Source organism: Natator depressus, chromosome 4 (assembly GCF_965152275.1).
Source record: "Natator depressus isolate rNatDep1 chromosome 4, rNatDep2.hap1, whole genome shotgun sequence".
Classification (NCBI taxonomy): Eukaryota; Metazoa; Chordata; order Testudines; family Cheloniidae; genus Natator; species Natator depressus.
Window position 1 is genome coordinate 42262726 of NC_134237.1, and position 27021 is coordinate 42289746.

At 37.8% G+C, this 27021-nt stretch overlaps 1 protein-coding gene across 2 annotated transcripts in view; it reads right to left on the minus strand.

The window, feature by feature from the left end:
* Window positions 1-3849: 3849 nt before the first annotated feature.
* The window catches only part of ANKRD50 (ankyrin repeat domain containing 50), a 49211-nt gene continuing 26039 nt past the window's right edge, over window positions 3850-27021 (minus strand). Inside the window, exons 4-5 of one of the 2 annotated variants that reach the window (XM_074950832.1) lie at window positions 9418-12965; window positions 3850-6591 (exon numbers count right to left, since the gene is read on the minus strand). In XM_074950832.1, coding sequence (XP_074806933.1) covers window positions 9421-12965 — 3545 coding nt within the window. In that variant the 3' untranslated portion in view covers window positions 3850-6591; window positions 9418-9420. The remainder of the gene's footprint in view (window positions 6592-9417; window positions 12966-27021) is intronic. The other variant, XM_074950833.1, reaches the window with a different exon arrangement.

A 27021-nucleotide genomic window follows, 5' to 3' on the forward strand; every position in this document is an offset into this window, starting at 1 on the left:
AAGTTACAGTTTAGATCAATGCCAACTTCTTACTGCTGTCTATTTGGCACTGGTGAGGCCACATCTGGAGTACTGCATCCAGTTTTGGGGCCCCTACTACAGAAAGAATGTGGACAAATTGGAGAAAGTCCAGCGGAGGGCAACAAAATTATTAGGGGGCTGGGGCACATGAGGAGAGGCTGAAGGAACTGGGCTTATTTAGTCTGCAGAAGAGAAGAGTGAGGGGGGATTTGATAGCTGCTTTCAACTAACTGAAAGGAGGTTCCAAAGAGGATGGATCAGACTGTTCTCAGTGGTAGCTGATGACAGAACAAGGAATAATGGTCTCAAGTTGCAGTGGGGGAGGTTTAGGTTGGATGTTAGGAAAAACTTTTTCACTAGGAGGGTGGTGAAACACTGGAATGCGTTACCTAGGGAGGTGGTGGAATCTCCTTCCTTAGATATTTTTAAGGTCAGGCTTGACAAAGCCCTGGCTGGGATGATTTAGTTGGGGTTGGTCCTGCTTTGAGCAGGGGGTTGAACTAGATGACCTCCTGAGGTTTCTTCCAACTCTAATCTTCTATGATTCTATGATTCTCTCACGGGGCCTTCAGTTGAAAAGCTTTGCATTAGTTTACTCTGCCAACTAGTCCCAAATGCCTTTTGGAAAATACACGCAACCCACAAGCAAAACTGTCCTAAAGATTGTATAGAAGATTTGAAGCATTAATTTAATATGACTTTACATATTCCTCAGGATCAAAGATTAAAAACAGGTGTTCAATACTTTGGTTTAAATATTATTATGATTATTGGGAAAAAATTGTGACTGTGGAACATCAAAGTCTTTAGAGATTAATTCACAGGAAATACTTTGCTGTCTTTGTGAAAAATAGTGAACTAATCCAATGCATATGCTGTTATTCCTTGGCATAAAGAGCATACCAAAAGTGGGTCAATGATTAGAGAAGGAAAACCACAGAAATAGTATACAAAAGGTGAATGAAAAACTACTTACAGTAATTATGTTTGCCCTTTTTTCCCTCCTAATCCTACTAACCAACAAAGTCATAAGTACAAGGACTGGAATGAGTGCTTACCAGGAAACAAGGAGGCAAACCTAAACTGTTAATGACAGAAGGCAGATAAATAGCAGAGTTCTTCCTTGACACTCAGAAATTTCCCACACTAATATACATAATTTTGATTCTAAAGAAGGGAGCAGAATACAATTAGAGTGGAAGAAGAGGTTATGACAATTACTGGAAATTCTTTCTTGTTGACCATCTCTTCTTCCATTGTAAATGTACAAAGAGTTGATGTAGCAAGGACTACCCTAGGGCAGGCCTACATTAAGCAACACCCTGAAGAACTCCTCTTTTGGTGGCCTCACTGGAAGAAGAAAGCCTGTGTTCAAGTGGGATGCAAAAATATGCTCATGTAGCAACATGACTTGGCCTCAAGAGAAAATGTGCTTTTATATAACAAAAAGAACAAAGAAAATCACAAATACACCTAGACATAGTACTCTGAAGTTTTGATCCCTTTGCTAGGCCTTTAAACAAGCCACGCACTGTTCTTCAAAAGATTTTAGCTTACCCTAGTAAAAATTCATAGCCCTTTTTGTGCTCAACAAATGCAGATTTTGTTCCTGGAAATTCTGATTTGGGTAAAATCATGTCTATGCAATCACTTCATTGGCACAGAGATATGAAATAACTGGAACACTCTTGGGGAAAAGGATATATGAAAAAATATATTTTCCCCCCCAAAAAAACCTTTTCAGATATAAGGGAATTATAGTAATTGGGGTGTTTAGTTTGCTAGCCTTCCTGACAGATGTAATGGTATAGGTCATCTTGAAAGAAAGTACAATGAAGTTCTTCTTTGAGTGATTGCACATGTTCACTCTACTTCAGGTGTGTGCATGCCCAATGCATCAGAGTCAGAGATTTTTCTCTAAGCAGAGTGGCAAATGTGCCCCTCAGAGTGGTTCCTTAGATGTCTCACCATGAATGAAAAAGCACAACAGGAATGACCTCCTATCCCAAAGAACAAAGATGCAAAGAGACTAGACAGTTTTGGTAGGAAGATTTATTCCGTAGCTGGGCTAAAATTTTGTATCTTTAACTAGCAAATCTTATTGGCTGGATAAAACTTCAATTCTCGTTCTGGGCTCCCTGATGGATGCTTTCCTACTCTCTCTTGGAGAGACAAGCTTCTGAATGCCTACCCTTCTATTCTTATCCTACCCAAGATGTTATCCAAACTCAAGCAGGATCATGCTAGCACCAGTTTGGCCTCGCTACCATTGGTTATCCGGTCTGCTGAGCCTCTCTGCCTAGGGCTCCTATGACACTACTTCAAGATCACAAGAAGATCTCCCAGGGCCACAGATGTTACACCCCAACCCGTCTATTCCGTCTCATGGCCTGTCTGCTCCATGGTTAATTCCTCGAGACAGAGTGTTCTCCAAATGTGCAAAACATTTCTGAACAGCAGGTAGCCATGTACTAGGTATGCTTACCTGATGAAGTGAACACTATTCTTCATAAGGTGAAAGCAGAGAGGTGTTTCACCAGTCCTGGCCTCTATCCAACATGTTTTGGATGTGTTTAACCTGAAACAGCAGGGTCTATTGGTTAGTTCCATCAGAGTTCATCTGGCAGCGACCTCCACTTTCCAATCATCAGTTGTGAACCACTCAGTATTTTCCAACCCTATGTCTATCAGATTCTTAACAGGTCTAGACAGGTTATATCCCCATGTCAAGAATCCCATTCCTCCCTGGAACCTGAATCTGATGCTGGCAGAGTTAACAACTCCACCCTTTAAACCCATGGCTCCTTGCTCCTTACTTTATCTCTCTATGAAAGTAGCATTTTTGGTACCAATTTTATCTGTAAGAAGGGTAATGGAGTTACGAGTGTTGGTAGATGACCCTCTTTACACTTTTTTTTTTGCTTTAATAAGGATAAGGTATATTTATGTCTGCATTTGAAATTCCTGACTAAAGCAGTTTCACAATTCCACCTCAATCAAGCCATATACTTACTTACATTCTTTCCTAACCCTGCTCTCATAGGGTTGAAGAGAGGCTAAATGCCTTGGATGTTCAAAGGACTTTGCCAAATTTGGATCTATAGTCATTGTTCAGATAGATTCCAAAACACGTCTCCAGACTTAACTGCTCGGGGTGACTTTAAGTGAAATGGATGTGCCATCATTTGAAGAAAAAATGGTTACTAACCTGTTCTGTAACTGTTGAGATGTGTTGCACATATCCATTCCATTCTTCTTCCCCTTTATGTTGGGATATGTCCTGTAAGAAGGAACTGAGGGTGATCAAAGGTGTCTCCACCCTTCATAGCATTGTGTAGCAGCACAAGACTGCTGAGGATGCATGTGTTTCCCCTTATGGGCACCACTTAAGAAAAAATATCTCTGACTCTGGTGCACTGGGCATGCACACACTGGAACAAAAATGGACATGGGCAACACGTCTCGAAGGAGAAGTTTTTTATTCCTGCTGGTTTCAAGGCCTCGTAAGAATGTGAAATACTAAATCTGAAGTCAGTGGAAGCTGCTGAGAACTCAGCATTTTTGAAATATCAGGAAATAAACAGGTCTCTAAATATGGATTTAGGAGCTAACTTCGGGCATCCAGTTTTGAAAATGCTTGCCTCAAATGCTTACGACCTTTCTAAATCATATTCTAATTTTCATTAGGTTTTATTAGATGCTTAACAAATGCTAGTCAAGTTTTCCTAATTTTTAAGAACCTTTTCCTGAAATGTCCCAAGAAGGGAGGTTGTAAAATAAAACAGATAGCTGCTGAAAAGCAAATATATTTATTATGCACTTTCATATACATAGGGTTTTTTGCTTAATATAATACAAGGAATAAAATAAAAATTTTACAATGTGAAATTCATTCAATGTACATTATAGGCTATATACAACCCAATCCAGGGAGGGGAAAAAAAAAAAAAGTCTATCTGCAAACAAAGTTAACTGAACAGATCAGATGGAGGATATTAAGCATAACACACACTTGCATAGCTGATTAATGAGGGAAACTGCCTTTTATTTTTAAATCAATGGTAATACTTTCAATACTGATCACAAGGAGGACAAAAGGGCATCACTGTACCTCAATACCTTTTTAGTTCTGACAAATTTAAATACTTTTCTCTTTTGAAGACTTTCTCCACAAGTATATGGTATTGATGTTAATGTTCACAAGACAGTCTTTTCTCTAGCTTTCCCATCATGAATTTGTGATCACTTCTGGAGATGGTTGTTGGAGAGACTGCATGAAATGTGAGGAGGAGGAGACAGGACTAGTCGCATAGTGGCTTATGAAAACAAGATCTGAAACAGAGAAATATTTGACAGGCTAAATTCTGGTCTGAGTTACAAGTGTGCAACCCCACTGACTTCTGTGTGATTGTACAGACAGCAGGACATCACCCAACATTTTAAAAGTCCAAATTGAATTGCTAACATTTGGGGGATATTAGTTTTACTTTCTTAGCATGGTACAGACCACATAAGGTATAATATTAAAATCACACACAAAAGCAATGCGGAATGTCTCACACCCTCATCAAAGTATTTTAACAGTGTAATTCATGCTCTATTCCAAAGCAATACTGAAAAGCTGCAGGAACTGTTATTTTGATTCTGAAAGTAACTTTTCAACAGGTCTTTCAGTTGATTTATATGTGGAGTTTACCCACCAACTGTTTCAAATGTAAATATTATTCATACAAAAACCTGAAGCTGTCTGGAAACTGTAGCCCATTGTGAAATGGGCCCTCTGACCCAATGTGCACTTTGTAACAAAAAACAAAACAAAACAATAAAATTAAATAAATATAATCCAAACGACAATCAAGTAGTAGAAAAGGTAAGCCTTCTGGGATATCTTTCTACAGAACAAAACATACACCCAATAGAAAAGAGAAAGTTGTGTTCTTGCACAGTATTGCAAATGCACTATACTTAAGGTTCATAATAAGTCTGCTGAAACTTTCTGGTACTCTCTCTTTACTGAACCATTAACATTCTTAAGGCTATTCTGCAAGAGTTCCATTGTGTTTATTTTATAAATATCCCACAGGGACAAAAAATTAAATACTCAAAACATTCACTTCAGAATTATCAATATTGCTATGGTGTCAACTTCTAACATTACATTTTACTACACATCATATGCCTATGAAAGATTTTCTTTTTACATTTGATAATATGAGTGAATAAGAAGGCGGTTCATTAATTAAAAAAATCAAATTTAATTATGTTCTGATGACTGTTCACCACAGTAGTAACCTATCGAGATCTTCCGTGTCCCGGAATATACAATGTATATGCATCCAAGGGCCATTTATCTAAATTTATAAATAGATTATCATCATGACTTTGGATCACACTATTCAGGGAATGCACAGAATTACAATATGAGAAAAGTTGAATTCATGTCTTTAAAGGAAATACTTATGTAGAAAATGTTAACTTTTATTATCTAGAGTCAGACTATGCAATAGTGAATGGTGCAATATACTTTATATTTTCAGGTGTTAATCATTTTTATGACTCATGAGCGATGGAGTTAGAGTTGTGCATGTTCATCCCTTGTAAATGGAGAAAATTTCATAGTGTACACTGTTACATACAATGGACCTGTTTTTGTTTGCTTGCACAAATATTACACACGTGTAAATTCACTTACTTTAATGGAGTTATTCCTGAGTTCTTATGGAGGTGTAAGTCAAAGCAGAATCAGGCCTTAAATTTTAGCACATTACACTTAAGCACCTAATATTGAAATTAATCCAGTTTTTTTTTTTTTTAACATACTAGACTATTTAGTATGGACTATGTTTTGCCCTTGGATACACATGCATAGCTCTATCGTTTTCAGTGGTAGCCAGTCTGTACATCCAGATATCAAGCTGTAATTGTAGAAATTAGATTTTATTACAAAAAAATCCCAGAGGTGTGGTGTATGGTTATAATCTTGCAACTCTACCATTGAACAAAGTAATTTTACAGACAGAACATACAAGTACTGTAAGTTCATCAAATACTGTTACCAGATTTGTTTTTCTTGAGAGAACTTTTGAAATACACAGGAAAATGACCATACATTATAGCAATGCAAATATGGTATAAACTGTATGTTTAGCTTCTTTTGCCACAGGAAAATAAAATAAATACAAAAAGCACTGTCCTCCCATATATAGTTCATTGTGGCACATGCACATTTATCAAGCCTTCTGGAATAGGATATCAAAAATCCTTGCTCTTACAATTTCTCAGGTGTTGTCAGGGAAACACAGCATATATTATTCTGCAATTAAGAAAAAAAGTGCTTATTCTGTGTATTACGTACAAAGTACACAAAATAAACTTCTGAAGCACAGAGAGTTACACTGAGAAGGCAGCCTTAAAATTTAGGCACATTACAGTAATTAAGGTAATTGTACTGTGGTAATCACATTCTTAGTTTTCTAGGTGGACTACCAAGCATTATATGCTTTCATCCCAGGCAGCTGATTAAACCATTCCAGGCAGAAACTCTTCTGTTCATAGCATCATGGAATTGGCCTAAAAGTGCAAAATTAAAAAGTTAAATTTGGGAATACTACATATACATACATTATATACAGAAAGACAACTACACACACAGTTTCTAACTAAAGATATTTAGAAATATGAGTCTTGAAACAAAGATTTTCTTTAAAAACAAAAATACACAATTGCATTCACCATCCATCGTGGCACTCATATGGCTCGAATACCTATGGAAACTTTTGAAAATATTGCCAAAAAAAGGCAACAAGAGGTGACAGCTGGAGTTCCATTCCTGGAAATCCTTGGATATTAGATTGGCAATAAAATTCTACATGATGAAGTAATATTTTCTAACATGATGTTCCATAGGTAATTCACTCAAAATAATCAAGATTAATCTGTGAAATATTTTTTGGGGCAGGCACTGAGCTGAATTTCAAGAAGTATTCCATCTCTGTTTTGCTGGTTAGTGGAATTTTTTTTTTTTTAATTTGGATGTGGCAAAGAAATAGAGAAGACTTCGAAGTAAAAGACAGTTTTGAGGCTGCACCATGCAGCTGTCTCCACAACTGATATGCAAATTTACATTTAAAAAACATAGCTGTAAAAAAGGATTAAAAATGCAAAAGCTGCTCTTTAGTCATATTTCACTTTAACACTATGCAGGTGGGCAGGTGTTAAATGGAAAAAGAGCTAAATGAACAGAATCAACATACAGTTATAATATTATACATGGGGTTATTTCACAAACTTTTTTTGTATTTTAAATCTATTTAAGTCACACAATTCTAAAGAGTTAGCAAATTGAATGATTGTATCTACACTCCTGCAGAGTTTTGTTCTGGTGGATTCAGTTTGGTGGAGTCCTTGACACAGCTTCCACAGTTCCATCATGTTGTTTGAATTTCATTTCACTTAGTTATTATTTAAAGACAGTGTTTGGGGTGCTCACATTATTGAAGAGTTATGAAATAAAGGAACTGATTATGCAGCATGTTAACTTTATAAAATATTATATGCATCAGGGGTAAAATTTTCAAACACACAAAAGTGCCTTAGGAACCTAAGTCCCATTTTCAAAAATGACTAGCATACTTTGGAGTCTAAGTCCTGTTGACTTCTAATGAGATTTAGGAACCTAAGTAACGTAGGTGCTTTTGAAAATTTTACCCCAAGACATCTACTAGAAACAAGGTTGCAGCTATAGTTGCTATATAATTGAAGATAGATAGTAATACTAAAGTTTTATATAGAGGCAAGCTCTGAATGGCCTTTGTCTGAGCCATCAAGTTGTTTTAACTGGTTAGCATTAGAGTTGCATCAAACATTTCGGGAAGCAGCTTAGGATTTTGTATAATACTTTGGCTTTCTTCCCTTTACAATAAACCTCAGGAACTAAACTTGTAGCCTAGGAATAGTAGGAAGGGACAGACATGTGGGTGAAAATGACTTCTACACTCCAAGGCAGCCTGGGATAAAAACCCTCTTCTTTCTTTTGCTAGAGCAAGATGTATGAATGTCTCACCATCAGGTAACTGACACAAAATTAATAAGCAACCGTTCACAAAAAAAATCCTTGTTGACTTGCTGCAAGATTAAGCCAGCTAACAAGAACATTTTTGTTTTAAAAGGAACAAATCTGGTCTGTCAGCATTCTAATGTTAATGTAAATGAACAAAAGAAATATTATGGGAAATAAGCAATGTATATGAAGCTTTTCCATTTCAAAAAGATGCTGCTCCTCTGAAACTCAAATGTTTATTGGGATCATTATTAATAAAGTCAAAATACCTTAAAAAACCCTCAAACTTCATCAGGATGTAGCAGGTATAAGGGTTGGAGGAGAGTGAATTAACTATTTAACTAACTCCTGGATAATTTCTGTAGGGAAAAAAAGCGATTGAAAGCTGCAGAATTTCTGGTTGAAAATGTATTACGTAGAGAGTGAGAAACCAAAATTAATTTAATTTGGAGTCTTAGATTATACTTAAGAACTTTTGTATGAATACACAATTCCCACACTCAGAAAACTAGTCCAATAATCTAGAATGAGATGCATGAAGGCCATTTAGAATCCCATCTCCTTTAAAGAGGCATTGTTCTGTATTTCTCTCACTGCAGGATATAGCCACATTAAATATTTCAATTTAAAGTTGTAGAGAACTTATTCTAGTAACTTGAAAGAATATTTTACAGTTTCTTGAAGAGTGTACATGTAAACAAATGAATTTCAGCATAGCACTGAAAATACAGCAAGGTATTTTAATGTTATCCTTTTAGTTGAAAATAATGCCGTGAATCAAGTCTGTATGAAACATGCTACTAATTCAGCTACTTATCAAAAGTACTGGAGCAACACCTTGCCTTTAGCTTTATATCAATTTACAAGAAAGTGTACTGATCATCCAATTGTTTTATGCTGATGTTTTGAAAAACATTTGATAATGCAGAAATCCAATGAGCACATGTGAAAAAAATCTGACACTTCACAATTTTTATTGAAAATTTGTGATTCTTTAAAAAATTTGCACTAGTTATATTTTATTTAAAATGCACATATTTTGTCTATGGGTTGTCTATATGGTGCATTATTGTGTACCGGCTAAGATACAAGTTCTAGTGAATACCAGTGTGTCGCAAGCGATGCATGTGGACCCTGCTGGCGTGCATTAAAAGCTCCCCAGTGTGCAGCGACATAATACTATTTGGGACTATGTCAACATGCACTAAGGAATTTTTAGTGTACGCCAGCAGGGTCTACGTGGACCGTGCAATACAATGGTGTCCACTAGCACTTACACCCCAGCTGGTGCACACTAATGCACCATGCAGACAAGTCCTATGTGATAAGTGGTTTACCTATTACAGTGGTGTTTCTTTCTTGTAGTTGAAGCTTGGGTCAGTTCCCTCAAGCTGAAGTTTTAAGGCTTGCTTAAGGCTTAGTTCTGTCTCTGAAGGATAGCCTTCCAAAACTTCCTGAAGTCCTCTCTCCTGTCCTGTTCGTGGGACGGAAACCCTACCAAGAAAAACCTGATTGCTTTGAAGGTGATAATTTGGGTTTGTCATTATTCCATTTCGCTTCTTCTGTTCCCCACTCTGTTGGTGAATTAGGAACTGTTGCTGAGGTCGACAAACTTCTTGCTGAGATGGAGGGACCAAAATTTTGCACTGTGACTCTGCTGGCATTGATTTAAGTGGCACACTGGTCCCAGATTTAGCAACAGGTATTCGTTTATCAAACTGAGTCATTTCATATTCTAAAACTTTTGACTGGGAGGAGCTGCTCTGCTTGATTTTTTTCCCAGCAGATCCAGATTTGCTGGAGTTTTCTGTTTTCCCCCCTTTGTTTGCTTTAGTTGATTTCAAACTGGGTTTTACTTGGCTCCATTCAAATTCACTACTTGGTGAATTATGATTCTGACTTAAGGAATGAGTTGTGGAAGAAGGAGAAACAATTGACTGCCTGCTTCTGCTACGAGGCAGTGAATGCTGCTGTATTTGTTCTGTAAATGACATACTATGGAAACTATCAATAGGCACTGTCTGAGCAGTTGCTGTAGATGATGTAGTACGCAGAGAAGAGTTTTTGGAACTTTTCAGGGAATTATTTGATAAAGACGACTTCTGGCGGTCCACTGTAGAATCTGGAGATTCTGAGGGAGAACTGAAAGCATGAGCAGGCCCATTAGACAAACCACGCATAGTAGGCTGCATATCTCCTCCACCAGTGCTCCCTGAACTATTTGATTTTATTGTTAATGACTGCATTTTTGAAGAGACTGATTGCAAGGGTTTTTGCTCCATTGTGTGGACTGGTGATGGAGTGCAGCCATTTAGACTAGATGCACCATATTTTTCCAGTAATTTAATAATCTGAGAATGTCCATTTTTTGCTGCAACACGCATAGCAGTACGTCCAAATTGATCTGCATGATTCGGATCAGCACCATGCTCCAGTAATATCTGCACAACATCAATGTGTCCTTCTTGTGCTGCAATGCAGAGCGCAGTAGCACCTTGATTACAGGTGTGGTCAACTAAGGCTCCATGCTCAATCAAAAGCCTAACTACTTTCACATGGCCTTGCCAAGCAGCAGATTGCAAAGCAGACCGCTTCTCATTGTCTGCAGCGTTCACATCAGCATGGTATGTTATCAGTATCTGCACCATCTCCAAATGGCCCTGCCAGCAGGAAACATGGAGTGCTGTCCTCCCTTCTGCATCGCTTGCTTCTACATTTGCACCATTTTCTAAAAAATACTCAGCCATTGTAAGCTGGTTTTCTAATGCCAAGATGTAAAGTGTTGGCCGGCCATCAGCATCTTTGTAGTTTACATCTGCTCCATGGCTGAAAAGTAGTTCAACTATATCTCTATGACCTTCTAAAGCAGCAACTCGGAGAGAATTTCTCCCATCGTAGCCTCTCTGATCAATGTTAGATTTATTTTCCAGTAATATCTGTACACAATCATAGTGACCTTCTTGTGCAGCCAGTATGAAAGGTATACGTCCATCATTATCAATTTCATTTGTTCTAGCACCTTGTTCTATAAGTGCTTCACATATCAACCTGTGACCTTCAAAAGCTGCCATGTGCAAAGGTGTCCATCCTGCATCATCTCTATGATTTTCATCTAGTCCTCTGTCCAGCAGAGTCCGTACTACTTCAACATTACCTTGGGCAGAGGCTATACTAAGAACTGTTCGCCCTTCACTATCAATGCTATCCACAGCAGCACCCCAAAATAAAAGAGTATTTACAACTGAAGCATGGCCCATAGAAGCTGCTGCCAGAAGGGGTGTACGACCATTATTGTCAGTGTGATCCACATCAGCTCCTCCTTCTAGAAGTAAGTCAACAACATCTACATGTCCTTCGTAGGCAGCTACCAGCAGTGGAGTCATACCATCTTTGTCACAATGATCTACTTCAGCACCACGGTCAATTAAAAGGCTAACCACTGAAGCATGCCCCTTACTAGCAGGTACACAAAGTGCAGCAACAGACAGAGCAGTCCTTCCATCCACATCCTCATGATTTACCTCTGCACCATGGTCAAGGAGGTGCTCCACAATCTCTTTATGTCCCATGTATGCTGCTGCAATCAAAGCCGTTCTACCTTCATTATCAGCTTTGTTGACTTCAGCTCCATGTTGTAGCAGATTCAGCACTATATCTTCATGTCCTCCCCATGCCGCTGCTCTCAAGGCTGTTCTACTGTCAGCATCTGCACAATCCACTTTGACTCCAGCGTAAAGGAGTGCAGAAACCACCTCGGTGTGTCCACCCCAAGCTGCAGATCGTAGTGCTGTCCAGCCATCATGATCAGTGTGATTTACATTAGCCCCACATCCAATCAAACAATTGACAACCTTGGTATGTCCTTGTCGAGCAGCTAAAGTAAGTGCTGTCTGCCCATGAGTATCTTCTATTTCTAAATCTGCTCCTCTAGAAACAAGTAAGTTAACAACATCAAGATTACCACTATACGCAGCATTAGCTAACAGTGTTCTCCCATTTGAATCACACTGATTTACTGATGCCCCATTATCTAACAGGGTACGAATGGAATCTTCTCTTTCCAGAGCTTGTCGTACAATGCAAGATGTACGGTCATCTTCACTGTTGACATGAGCACCAGCTTTTACTAGCAGCTGTAGTACTTCCTGCTCTTTCGGGATTAAAGTGGACAAAGAGTCTTTGACTGGTGTGCCATTCCATATCATCCACAAAGCCAACTCAGAAGTCTCTAACTGCAAATTTGAATTAATTAGATGCAAAGCAAATTCTTGGGCCTCTAATGGTGTCAAATCCTTTGCTCGACAGGTGTAACTCATTGCTAACATTCTGTGTCCCTCTGCTGCATTACATAAATATTTCTGTGTACAGTGCTTTACATCCAGCAGCCATTCTGCAAAACTGTAATGAAATAAAATTTTAGTATTTCCTAGCCCATCAACAAGAACTTTTGACAGAACATCTAGTTTGCGTTGAAAGTCTTCCATAGTCAATGTCATGTTTTTGGTCCACACTGCATGATACAATTCTATTGTAGTCAATGGCCTACAAGCTGCAAGAATTACATTCAGAATTGGCTGGACCTTTGCAAACTGTTTTCTTACAAAAAGCCTCTGACAAAGCCAGAGATATAGGCCATTTAGTGTTCCAGGAATGTCACGGATCTCTCTTAGCATGATAAAATTTTCCACAACTCCATCTAGGACACGTTCTAGATATAAAAAGCAACCACTGCTTTTGATGTGAAGCTGGTTCAGCATTTCTGCAGTTTCTTTTGTGAGATGTTGTCTCAGTGCTTCTTCTTGATCTAAACGATGGAGAATATACTGCTGCACATCTTTCACAATATATGCCTTTCGGAGATCATCTAGACTTATTTTTCGAAAACCTATTAAAAAGAGACAAGAAAGATAAAGGTCAATGAACAATTCTGTGGTTTAGTTTTCTACTGGTTTTGGTTGTTCAATATTACAAAAGAAAAAGAAGGCTTTTGGACAGGAAGTTTGGGAAACAGGAGAAATGATGTATGTATTAACACAGTATATCTGAAATTCAATGATAAATATCTAAACTAATAACAGTAGCTGAGAACTGTGCTATAATATATAAAGAAGCATATTTTTTCATATTCCAGCAAAAAGAGAAATGTACATTAGTAAACAAAACTGAACTGGACCATGGGACAGGGACTGAGACACTGTCAAACAATGCCAAGCACGCTGACAGTACATAAATAAATAATCGGAAATAGTAAAAAAAACTGATCTGCACCCTTAACATAAAAACACATTCTATATTAGGAATATGAGATATTTAGGAACATAGTTGTCTTTGTTTGTTTGTTTGACGGACCATCTAGCCCAACAGCTCAGCCTTTGGTTCATCTTGACTCCACTTCTCGCTTTTTAAGAATACTCTTTAATTCATTTGAAAGTTGAAATCTAATCTTGGCTTCACAATCATCTACTCAATAATTTTAATATACTTATTATCCTTTGTGTGAAAGAGTTCTGCCCAAATTTCCATTTACTCAAACTTCCTTAACTTTCAGATTATGACATTTAATTTTTCAACCTCTTAGAAGTCCATAATTAATCATGATTAATCTGTTGCATAATTTGGGGATTTTCTATTAGGTCACTTGACGCTGCTTTTTGAACAAGAAAGACTTTGTTTAGTTTAGATTCTTTAGATCTGTTCCCCTCACCTCCCACAAACCTACACTGAAACTCTTCAAGGCAAAAAATTGTGATACCACAATGACTTAAGCAAACGAGTAGCCCTACTAAAGTCAAGGGGTACTCGGAGCATACTGAAGTCAACAGATACAATGATGAATTCATATTATATGAAGATGATGAAGTAGTTTCCAGTTCATTAACTGAGGAGGATGTTACACTTCATTTACGAGGCATAATCATTTAAAAATCAGTAGGACTGGATAACTTGCACCCAAGAGTCCTAAGAAGATTTGGCCGAGGAGATTTCTGGCCCACTAATATTTTTAATAAATCTTGGTGTAACGTGCCAATATTTAAAAAGGTAAGCATGATGACCCAGATTCTAATAAGCAAGTTAGCCTGACATCAATTCTGGGCAAAATAATGGAATATCTGATATGGGGTTCAATTGATAAAGAATTAAAGGTTAGAAATACAATTAATGCCCATCAACACTGCAAACAAACCTTATTTCATTCTTTGATGAGATTACAAATTTAGCTGATAAAGGTAACTGCGTAGATATAATATACGTACATTTTTGACTTAGCACCACACAAAACATTCTGATTAAAAATAAATAAGTACTCCACAGTACTGACAGAGCACACGTGAAATAGATTAAAAACCAGCCATTTGACAGATCTCAAAAAATTGTCAATGAGGAATCATAATCAAATGAAATGTTTCTAGTGCGGTTCTACAGGGATCAATACTAGGCCCAATCCTATTCAACATTTTCATCAATGATCTGAAAGTAAACATAACATCACTGTTGATAAAATTTGCAGATAACAAAGACCGGTGGAGTGTTAAATAATGATGTCAGTCATACAGAGTGATGTGACTCACTTGGTAACTTGGGCACATTCAAAGAAAATACATGTGAAAAAGTCACCCCTTGAGCAACACAAGCTACATTGTCCTAAGCACTGGTCACACCAGCACTATGTTGGTGGGAGAGCATCTCCTGCCGACATAGCTTCCGCCTCTCTCAGAGGTGGAGTAATTATGCATCTTCACCACACATACTATAGCTGTGCCGATGTAGCGTTGTGGTATAGACTTGCCCTGAGAAACTTAAATCTGTTTAATTTATCAAAAGAAGAATGAGAGGTGACTCAATTACAGTCCACACATACCAGGGAGAAAGTACCAAGTTCTAAAAGGCTCTTTAATCTAGTGGATGAAAGCACGACAAGAATCAATGGCAATCAACTGAAGCCAAACACATTTCAATTAGAAATCAGGCTTTTTTTTTTTTTTTTTATAAACAGTGACAGCGATAACCATTGAAACAAACTACTATGGGATTCCCCACCTTTTGATATCTTCAGATCAAGATGGTGTCTTTTTGGAAGACATGGCTTAGTGAAAAACAAATTATTGAGCTCATACAGGAGTAACTGGGTGAAATTAAATTGTCTATGATATACAGCACGTCAGACTAGACGATGCCTTAAAAACTCTATGAACCTATGACTATTCCTGTGCTTAAATCTTTGCAGGCCCAGGATATCTGAGATGATGACCTTGTGTAAGTGTAAAAGTACAAGTAGGATCTAAAAAAGTACCTAACAGAATAACAGTATTACTACTTATTTATCTTCCTCATTAAAACATAGTAAGCTATTAGCCTTTTTAAAAGTTGCTAAACACTGGGGTGAGGATTTCAGTACTTCCCCACTATTCTGTATTACCTAAATAACCGTGTTCTTTAAAGTGCTGACTGATTTCTGTATCTAGCAAAAATAAATTTCAACACAAGTACTAAAAACCTCTTTAAAATGGACTAATCTGAATCTTAAAAAATGATCCAGGCAGGTAAGAACAATAGTAATTACTAGTATTGCCCTCTGAACATTAAAATTTTAAAATACTCTAATGCTGAGAGTTGAATACACTGTACATTTCAGAGAGAATTAAGCATACCATTTTAATATTTTACTCAATTCTTGTTTGAAATTTATGCAGCTATTTTGATTTGGAACAATATTATAGTTATATACTGTAGAAAAGGATAATTCACTCACATTAGAGGAAATTATGGTTAACAACAAATGCATAATGATGGAGAATTTCCAAGTTAAAAATAAATACAATTTACTGCTGATAGCGTGATCAACTTAATCTCCCTTAACAGCCTTCAAAATATTGAAAGCAGACACTATCAGAGAGCTATTTAAATATCCTTTTAATCCTGTAAATTGCACAGTATATGATTCTGCAAATGAAGGTTGTAACGGAGATCAATTTCCAACTTCTTCAGCAGTACAACGAACCAGGTTTCCTCAATGTCATGTGGTCCCTTTGTCTTCCTCTCTGTTCTTAAGAGGAAGAAGGGAAATTATTATACATACAAGAATGCTATACTTGGAAATATGTCAAAACTGGACTCTTGGAAGTTTTAGTAGCCTGCCTATTCCCAGAATGTAGCAGATGGATAGAATGTAGTGTATAAAAAAATTCAGTTACATGTAGCACACAATCGATCTCTGTCATTTGAAACATCAGCCTTGAGAGTGCCAAGTTTTGTATTTGCCACAGATCCAGTTTTTTTTCTTAACAATAAAACATAACAATGCTTGCATACCATTTTTCTGGAAGCTACAGAACTCTAAGAAACACTAGAAGTCACAAAAACAGCAATTTAAGTTGCTGAGTAAAAAAAAAAATAATTCTAGGCCACAATTGTACCTCACCATTCCAGAGAGAGACAGTAACCTCATCCATCCACAGTAACAACTTGCAACCATTTTCTTAGAGTCAGCTAATCTGCCTTAAAAACTTTATTTTTGAAACCAAAAGTGGTCATCAAACCGCAATTTATCTTGGGGGAGAAGCAATCATGTGGTAACCAGTTCAATCCAGTTTTGACCATTATTCCACAGAACTAATAGTTTGAAGTGATACTATGAAAAATGGCATTGTTTGGATCTATGTTTGTGTTTAACATGACTTCCAGATCTAAATACTCCGTTTACAAATTTTGTTCTAGCTGCAAATTCAACCTGGAATCTAAGACTTAAGACTTTTCAAGGACCCTCACTAAAGGTTCCGCATCCCATATTAGGCCCTCCGTGGTACCTGTGCAACCCCAATTACCTTCATTGGGGTTGCGTAAGTAATACTGACTAGAGTTTAGTGAACAATTCTGTTAATATTGCTGAAGAAAGAATGTAGTATAGCTTAGGGATGCAGTTTCATACCTTTTGGAGCTTAGGACTGGATGTAACTACACATACCGACATGAAATGCAGCTATTTCTAGAGTGGAGGGTGGCAGCAAGCCAGCACACAGCCTGCATCATCACAGTGCTATAATGAGGGAGGGATATTTCTGGCCAAAATAATCAGACTAAAACCCTTACTCTCGATAAAGGAACAGGAATATCTTTCACCTCCAAACAAAGCAGAAAGGATCCTCCCGATTCCACCCCATTTTTTTTTTTTTTAGAAGTGTCATAAGGAAGCAGACTGCAAAATACTTAAATTGATGGCCTTGGAAGAATGATGGACTGAGCTGTCTCTGTCAGGATCTTAACCCCATACTTCCATAGAGATTTAGGTATTTTAAATTGAAGCTCAGACTATGTCATCCTCTTTATCATATATAAATGCCATTCTGAAAAATAACTGAAAAAAGTCAGAGTTTAAAGCCAGGAGGAAACATCAGATTATCTAACATCACAGGACACCAACACCACCCGCACACAGTAAAACCGGCAACCAAAATTAGACCAAAGAATTACAGCCAACAGGAAACTAGACTATTATATGTCACAGGCAGAGAACAGGAAGGACAGGGGTGCAACCAGTGCCAGAGTCTCCTGCAATGGCAGCAAAATGATTAAATTAAATATGCCCAGATAATCTCAGCAAGTGACCAGCACTCCATGATGCAGGGGAAGGTGAAAAAACCCTAAGGGTCACAGCCAATCTGACTTGTGGGAAAATTCCTTCCCAACTCTACATAAAGAAATCAGTTAGACCTCGGTATGTAAGCAAGAACCATCCAGCTGAGAGAACACGCTTGGACCCACCTCAGAGCACTGACCCACCCCATCCAGTGTCCCATCTCCAGCCATGGGCATCTCTGATGCTTCAGAGGAAAAAGAAAAACACCCACCAGAATACATCAGGGGCCAGGAGAAATCCCTTCTTGATCCTTACAGGCGACCAACTGAAGCCCTGAAGTATGAGCTTTTTGGAACATAAGATGTAAAGCAGAAGGGACCACCAGGGCTGCTGAGCCCTGCCCACATCATCATGAGCCACCCCATCGTACAATTCCATTCATAAATTTGTTCAGCTCTCTCAAAACTAATTATGTTACTTGCCCCACAACTTCTATTGGGAGGCTGTTTCAGAACCTGACCCCTCCTGATGGTCAGACAATTTCTTGTCATTTCCATCATGAATTTGCTCCCAACCAATTTATATCCATTCGTTTCTTGTGCCAACAGTATCCTTCAATTTACGTAGCTCTTTACCCTCCCTGCCCTGGTGTTTACCATTCCCCGTCAAATGTCTTTATAAAGCACAGTCATATCCACTCTCAGCTTTCTTTTTGCTGAGCTCTTCTAGTCTTGTCTCAAACTACATGCTCTCCATTTCCCTTTGTAAAAAGCTTTATACACAAAAAGTTAGAATTACAAGAATTGAGGTTCTAAAATTTCCATTGCTAGCTCAGACTGAAGGACTAAATTAGACAAAGCTGTGATATTTTCTAAACATTTATCTAAAAGGAAGGTATTTTACGTGTCTAAACAAAAATCCTGCAAACTTGCTTTCCAACCACATCAGACAAAATAAGCCACTTCCATTAGGCTATCATGGATGAGAAGCATCAAAACATTATGAAAAAGTTAATTTTGTTTCAGATACATTCCCATTACCTTCTTGAGCTCAGCAAAACAGGAGAGCAGCAGACACAACTCACAGTCCCATGACCCTGCTTTTGCATTGTTCAGATGTTTCTTACAACACATCATTTTCTGTCCAATATGGATTTCCCTGATTTATTAAGTTCCCTGGCAGCTCTATAAACAGTTCAGTTACAAATGTAATTCTTGGCATCTCACTGAGGTCTTGGGTCATTCAAAACAAAACAAGAGTATCTTCGCTATACAGATACTTTAAGAGTAAAAGGACCCCTTTCAAAGGTCAGTACAACAAATATACATTCTGAACAAACAAATTGTGTTAAATACCATATTTTTTCCTCTCAAATATTTATCTTAATCATTTTATTAAAGAAAAATTTAAACCAAATACTGTGTGTATATATATTACATACACATATCCCTCCTTCACTTAACTCAAAGCTTCTTAAATATTTATGATGGAAGAGAAATACAATATTTTAGCTATGAATAATTTACACTGCTGATCTCAGAAGGATTCAATTAGGTATTTATCTGAACTTTTATGCATAACCTCCTCATAAGGAGCTGTGTGATTCACAGAATATCATCCTCTTGAAAACTGAAACACTGCATTTAACGTTTCTGCCTAAGCATGTGCAGGAGACTATACATTCCACATTCCATCACACTCACCAGACACACCTGCAATATCAAAATATAACAGAATGAGTTAGAGAAGCCTCAACTTTGAATTTTGTTGCTTTCATCACCCTCTGTCACTGCATAAATATTTATTTATTCCTTAAAACTTTATAAAGAGAACACAGGCTCTTTAGAACATCTTACTCCTCCCAACCTGTAAGAACTATTGATTACTAATTGCTTACGTAAAACAATATTAGGGAGTTTTTACAAATGCATACAGAACTTCATGTTAGTTAATATATTATATTCCATGATATCAACCTGTGCAAAAGTGCAAGAAGAGGAGGCAAACATCAAATAGCTAACTAAAAATCTTACCCACTGGTGAACATTTCCCCCAATTTTAGCTTCCAAGCCTTTAAGTAAAAGTTTAAAAATTTTAGTATAAGAGTACAAAAAGTTCACATCTACACAGATATATGAGACAAAAGATGTTTTATAATCAAACTGTACAATTTCACACAGTGAAATCCACTATTTGTTACCATCCAATTTTTAAGTTCTCACCCATTTTGACTTTATAAATTACACCAGTGAGACAGCAAGGAGATAGCAAGCATCTATGCCCATGACAAGTCCTAGACCATCATTATGTCAGAGATAACTCAACCATTTATCACACTTATTCCACAGCTAATTTTGCATGCAACAGTTTTATTGGTTGTATAAGGAAGACTGCACAGACGGTGAATTACTTGGCTCAACTGCCACAGTTCTTCAAAACAATACACACAACACAACCAGCATACACAATAACTCAAACACACAGAGCACCTCACCTCACCCCCATCATTTGATCACATGCAGAAATTCACACAACTCTCCCACCACAACACAGGCACCAATCAACACAACCACCCACAGAACACAATCAGCACATGTAATAACTCCAAACATCACTCAGAAGCCTAGAACGACCATTGAGTCAGTGGCAAGCAATGAAAACCGCTACAAGCATGTCTGAGAGCTCTTTCTGTTCAGAACAGCACCAGGTTCAATCACCACTGAGATTCATGGCCTGTTACCATCTAATTTTTTACTTCTCAGCTTTTTTTTAAAAAAAACACAGGGATTTAGGAGTTACATCCATGCAATAGCATGGGCTTTCTGCTGCTTTTATCAATTTTCTTTGGATGACTGAAAGAGGAAACCTCAGCTCCACAAGGGACAATCGATTTTATTAGTGGAATTTAGGAGTAGGATAGACAAAGTAGTTAGAGTCAGACAAACAAGTTGAACTTTTGAACTTCAGTAAAACTTGATTATAATTTTTACATAATTCTCCTCAATTGCTAAGCACCTTTTCATTTCCTAATTTTAGCCAGGATCACAACTGGAAGGAATAAAATACTGGAAGTCAGGCTATTCTCAACATCCTACCCAACCAGAACCAGGAAGTAGCAGAAAATGTATTACAAAGCTTATGCTCCCTAGATTTTTAGGCCTGAAGACGTTCAGATAAACTTCAGAACTTTTTAATGATGACCCAAACATCTGAACCAAAATGCTGGATAAACTGAAGAGCGAACAATCTTGCAGTATTCCAGGGGAGGTAGAAACTTTGCATGAACCACAGCGGTGCAGAGGAAGGGATGGATTCAGATATGTTTTAGAAAGAGAAGCCTGCAGAGATGTTTTGGCCACTAACTGCACCTTAGATACCAGGGATCTTAGCTCCTCCCTCTGATCTTGTGGAAGGTTCTCAATGCATGGCAACACCTTGCCCCAGTTCATATATCTGTAGTTTAAGAATACTGCCTGGTAATTGTAAATATGCATCTGGAGACCAGCTGAGGAATAGATCTTCCTGCCAAACAAATCAAGCTTTTTAGGGTCTTTTTTTCCCTAGGAGTCATCTTGGGAAGCCTCTGTTGCTTGGATCTTTCACGTTACTAACATTACTTGCAAAATTAATTCCCTGCAAACGCCATGAAATTTAATACTTTGCCATTTACACTGTTGTGAATTTTCTAAAAAATAAAAATCATGATTCCCAAAGGGCCCTAGCTATAAAACATGCTTTTCAATCTTCTACTCTTTCTTGTATCTCTTCTCTGAAACCTCTCCAATTTATCAGCAACCTTCTTCAATTGTGGACACAAGAACTAGACACATTATTCCAGAATCAGTTACATCAATGCCACATAAAGATGTAAAAAACCCTCTCTGCTCCTACTTGAGATTTCCCTGTTTATGCATCCAAGGATTGCATTGGCCTTTTTGGCCACAGTGTTGCACTAAGCGCTCATGTTCAGCTAATTAACCACCATAACCCCCAAATCTTTTTCAGGATCACTGCTTCCCAAGAGAGTCTCTCCCTATCCTATAAATCTGTCTTACATTATTTTTTTCTAGATGTATAACTTTATATTTAGCCGTATTAAAATATATTATTGATTGCTTGTGCTCAGCTTACCAAGCGATCCAGATCACTATGTATCAGTGAGACATCCTCATTATTTACCACTTCACCAATTTTTGTCTCATCTGCAAACTTTATCAGTAATGATTTTATGTTCTCTTTTAGGTCATTAATAAAAATGTTAAACAGTATAGGGCCAAGAACCAATCTAAGCAGGACCCAACTAGAAACACCTGCTCAGTGATGATTCCCCATTTACAATTATATTCAGAACTGTCAGCCAATGTTTAATTAATGTACTGTGTGTCATGTCAATGTTGTTTCATTTTCATTCTTTAAGCAAACTATTAAGTGATACCAAGTCAAATACCATACAGAAATTTACTACATCAACACCATTATCATTATCAACCAAACTTGTAATCTCATCAAAGAAATATCGAGTTAGACACAATCTATTTTCCAAAAGCCCATGTTAATAGGCATTAATTATACTACACTCCTTTAATTCTTTATTAATTGAGTCTCGTATCAGCCGTTCCATTATCTCACCCTGGCTCAATGTCAGACTAACAGGCCTATCACTACTTGGGTCACCCCATTTACCTTTTAAAATATTAGCACAACATTAGCTTTCTTCGAGTCTTGTGGAACCTCCCCAGTGTTCCATAAGTTACTGAAAAGCAACATTAATGGTCTAGAGAGCTTCTTGGCTAACTCTTTTGAAACTTCTGAATTCAAGTTATTCGAACCAGCTGATTTAAAAATGTCTAACGTTAGTAGCTGCTGTTTAACATGCTGGGATGGAAAGTGTTTCATCATCGTCAGATCATATGAATACATAATCGGTTCCTTCACCCTCAAATACAGAACAGACACATTTATTAAACACTTCTGCCTCTTATGCATTATTATTAATAATTCTACCATTTCCATCTAGTTATGGGCCAATATCATGGTTAGGATTCTTTTTGTTCCTAATGTATTTAAAATACTCCTTCTTATTGTTCTTAACTCTGCTACCCATAGATTTCTCCTTGCGTCAGTTTTCTAAAATTCCAAGCTTTCTAATAATTTCTAAATGATTTTATGTATTCTAATTTATAAAAACCAGAACCTAAATGGGGACGGAGGTTGGGCGTGATGAAGGAGTGGAAATGGAGGACTGTCATTATTTGAGCCATCTCAACATTTTTTATTCAAATATAGCTAGAAATAGGGTCCAAATTGCTTTGAATTCATATAATTGCTCTCTGTGACAATAAGCTATTCTTTCTTTGGCTGCTAACTCAGACAGGTCTGAAAACCATTACACTACTCTGAATATAATACATGTTTGTTATCTAACAAATAATGTTAACAAAAAGCCAATTTGTATTTGAAAAAACTGTTGATCTGAATACTGGAAAAAATATGTTTCATTTAGTAAAACTTGTTGAATAATTATAGTTATCTTGCGTCTCTTAGTTCTTTTGTCACAACTGTGATCTAAATGTAGGGATAGTTGTTTTCTACCTAAAGTCTAAAAAACAAAAATTAAGTAAATACATACCTAGAAATCTGGCTCTTTGAAACAACAGTTAGCAACTTATCTGTGAGCAGAAATATTAAATAATTAAATGGCAAAGTAAAAGGTTTTGAAAAGTAACAGTAACTATTGGCTTCTCAATGCCAAGTATCTTTAAATAAAACTGCCTTGTTTTAAAGTACCTATAGTTATTAAGTCTATTAAGTAACTGAAAGCCTATGCTATTGCATAGGTGTAATTAATAAAGTCACACATGTAAAAAAAGGCCAAAAATGGCTAAGAACTTAAAAATGGGATGGTAACAGACCACAAATCCCAGTGATGATTGAAGCTGGTGATATTCTCAACAAAAAAAGCTTTCAACCATGCGTATACCTGTTTCCATTGCTTCACACTGACTCAGACATTTTAGACTTCAGAGTGACATACAGTGACAGTCCTGGAATCTTATATAGATATCATGGATTAATTACCTGCCAAATGCCACGTTTAACAAAGCAGTTTATTTTTAGAAGGCCAGCCACCATATTTTTACCAGTTAACTTCATTTTAAAGCGAAAAAAAATCCTCTATCACTTATCAGATGAAGTCCTTTTTTTGCTTTGGAAAGTAAATACACAAAAACATTTTTAGCCTATTATGGTCTATGCAAATTTCAGCACCAAGCACATTAGAAAGACCTAAAAACATACTACAGAATCTGTAAAAGAAATGCTAAAAATTCCTAACAACCCCAGTAAGTATAGTGAAAAGACTATGTTTAGTACTGCCATTCACTTGCCCAGTAGTTAGATATTCATAATTAGACTATAGGGGAGGTGCACCTGAGAGGTGATGAGCATTATGGGAGCAGGGAGAATGCATGGGGACAAGTGGAATGTTGACTACATGAGAAGGGTGAGCAGCCATGTGGGGAAAGCTACTGGTGGCATGCACAAGAGAAGTAGGCAGGGGAACACTGCCTCTTCCCTGACTTTTCCACTCAGTGAACTGACATTGACTCCCCATTGAAGGGAGTCACTGCTCCAAGTGAGGGCAGATCAGTTATGAGGAACTGCTGGTGTTCCCTCTCTTCCAAGGACCCATATTCTTTTTCACTTCTCAAGCCTCTACTTCAGTCCATTTTCCCTCAATTCCCCTTGCCCCATATGACTCAGCATAGCTATTGCCACACCTTTATGCCCTTCAAAGTTCCACTCATGTCATGTCCACCATCTGTATCCTTATAGCCTCTTGCCCACAAATCTGCTCACTCCTCACTTCCCCAGGCCCACGATCACTTCCTGAGTCCCCAACCCAAACGTATCTTCTCCAGAAATTTTTTGCACCAGTACCCCCCGTATACCAATCTACTGCCTCCCCTTTACTCACCAAACTTTGGTGTCCCCAACCCCCTTGAATTCACCAAGTCCACTTATTGATGATGTCCCCACCCAAGCCTCCCCAGCCCATTGCCAATACCACTTAATCTTCTATCACTACTGTGAAGTTCAAGATAGATACCTTTGTTCACAATTCTGAATTCCATCAATTCTCATTGGTGCTGCTTCCAATTACTCAAAAGGAAACCGAAACCCACCACTCTACCTTGGTAGATCTGAAGGTAGATAAAATGCCCTAAGGCCTAACTCTCCATCACTTGGGGCTACCTCTGAGGTACAGTAGAGCAGAAAATGTACATGGGTGGGAGAATTGTGAAACAAAATAAAAACAGACAAATACTAGTAGTTGGAGACTAAGGGCAAAAACTTCAAATGTGCTTGCTCAAGAAACTCTGTATTCCCAATTTAAAATGTAAATACTGCTATGACCATGCACAAGTTGGGGTTTGAGCACACAACCCTGACATATATTCAGCATAAGGGTTTGTATGCACAATCTAGGCACTTTGTGGATAGCCAATTGTGTAAAAGTGTCAGGGGACATTCACTTTAATTTTTAGCGAAGTGATGTAGGGATAAGTCTAATGTACTTGTACCACGTTGCAATAACATTAAAAATGGGTTGGTTCCATTGTTTTTTGTTTCACCTTTCTCTGTCCGAATATGCACAAATACACACTCCCAATACACAGACCATGTGGTAGAATAATGTCCAAGAGAATACTCAGCTTCAAAACTGATTTTTTAATTAACTGAATGACCTACAGGTTGACAACTTCCCTTGAATGTTGAGAAGGCTGCAAGAGGCTAAAGCACACTAAGTAAGAATAAGAAAGATAAACAGTATCTTCCACAAAGTTCTAAATCATCATACCATTGGGAAAGAATTAGCATTAGGTAATTGTTTATTTCAAACAACATACTAAGCTGGGCACTGAACAAATTACCAAACAAAATTTAACAGACAAAAGACAGATAGAAGCAAGTGTGGCAACACTGGTTAGGTTATTTCTTTTAGAGACAAAAGATAAATTCAGGCTACAAAGGTAGGCAGGGGGTTCAATCTGTGCTACAACAATTAGAAAAACCACCTCAGAAAATGTTTACCAAGACAGAAAGCCTGTAAGAAAATGAAAACATATCATGTGACATTTCAGTTTCCTAGATACTCAGTGAGAGTGTGCTTAAATAATCTAAGGAGCCAGAGAGACAAGGTGGGCGTGGTAATATATTTTATTGGACCAACTTCGGTTGGTGAGTGAGACAAGCTTTTGAGCCACACAGAGCTCTTTTTCAGATCTGGAAACAAGGTATTCCCAGCTAAACAATCTGTTCCAGCTGGCATTTTGCTGTGATGCCCGGAATACCCTTCTGAACACCTGAAGAAGAGCCCACTATTAAAATATTTATTCCCCATGTAAGATCTTGAACTTCCTGTTCATGAAGTACAAGTTGGTGGTTGTGCTGGAGAAAAAGTTTCTTAGATTGGAGAGGCAAGTAAAGATGTTACTGAGAATGAGAGAAGCTGAGGACTTCCTAAACAGCCAGGGTTGAGAAATATCAGTATACCAGGTTCAAGGAAAAAAGGAACTGGCGAGACAGACACACACACAGAGGAGTCCTGGCAGTTTGTAATCACCAGAGGCAAAAGGTCACGGCAGCATTCTACGTGGCTGGAGATGGACAAAAAAGGGAAGGCAGTGGCCACCAAAGGAGGACCAGGAGGAATTCTACACAGCTAGAAGTTTCCAATCAATAGCATGTTCTCAACATGACAACTGTGGAAGAGACAACCTCTCAAGAGCCAGATGGTCCAAGGGAATGGAGAGATGTACAGGACACAACTGTGGATGGCAGCTTGGCTACACCTGTATGAAAATCAAGCTTGAACACAGATCTCCAACATCCAAGAAAGACAGACTATACTTGTTAGGGATTCAATATTCAGAAGAATTGAAAGAACTTTCTGAAAGGGACAGGTGGACCACAGGAAGGTGCGCTGCCTTCCTGAAGCCAAGACACAAGATGTCACTCTAAGACTGACAGTGCTTCTGGAGTTGATGGGCATGGATCCATCGCTGATGTTTCATATCATGTTGCAGGATATCTTAGTTTTACTTCTCAGAAAGTATTACTCGTGTCGCAGGATATCTTAGTTTTACTACTTGTGTTTATTACTTAGTTTTACTACTCATGTCACAGGATATCCTAGTTTTACTACTCAGAATTGCTATATATCTGGAGCTTCAGGGAGCTTCAACCACCCCCTTCTGCCCACACCAGACCCTACATGAACACTGAGTGCTGCAGCGGGTATAATAAATACTCTAGCTAGTGACAAACTGGACAATTTATTAAGAGTTATAATATTCTTCTCTGG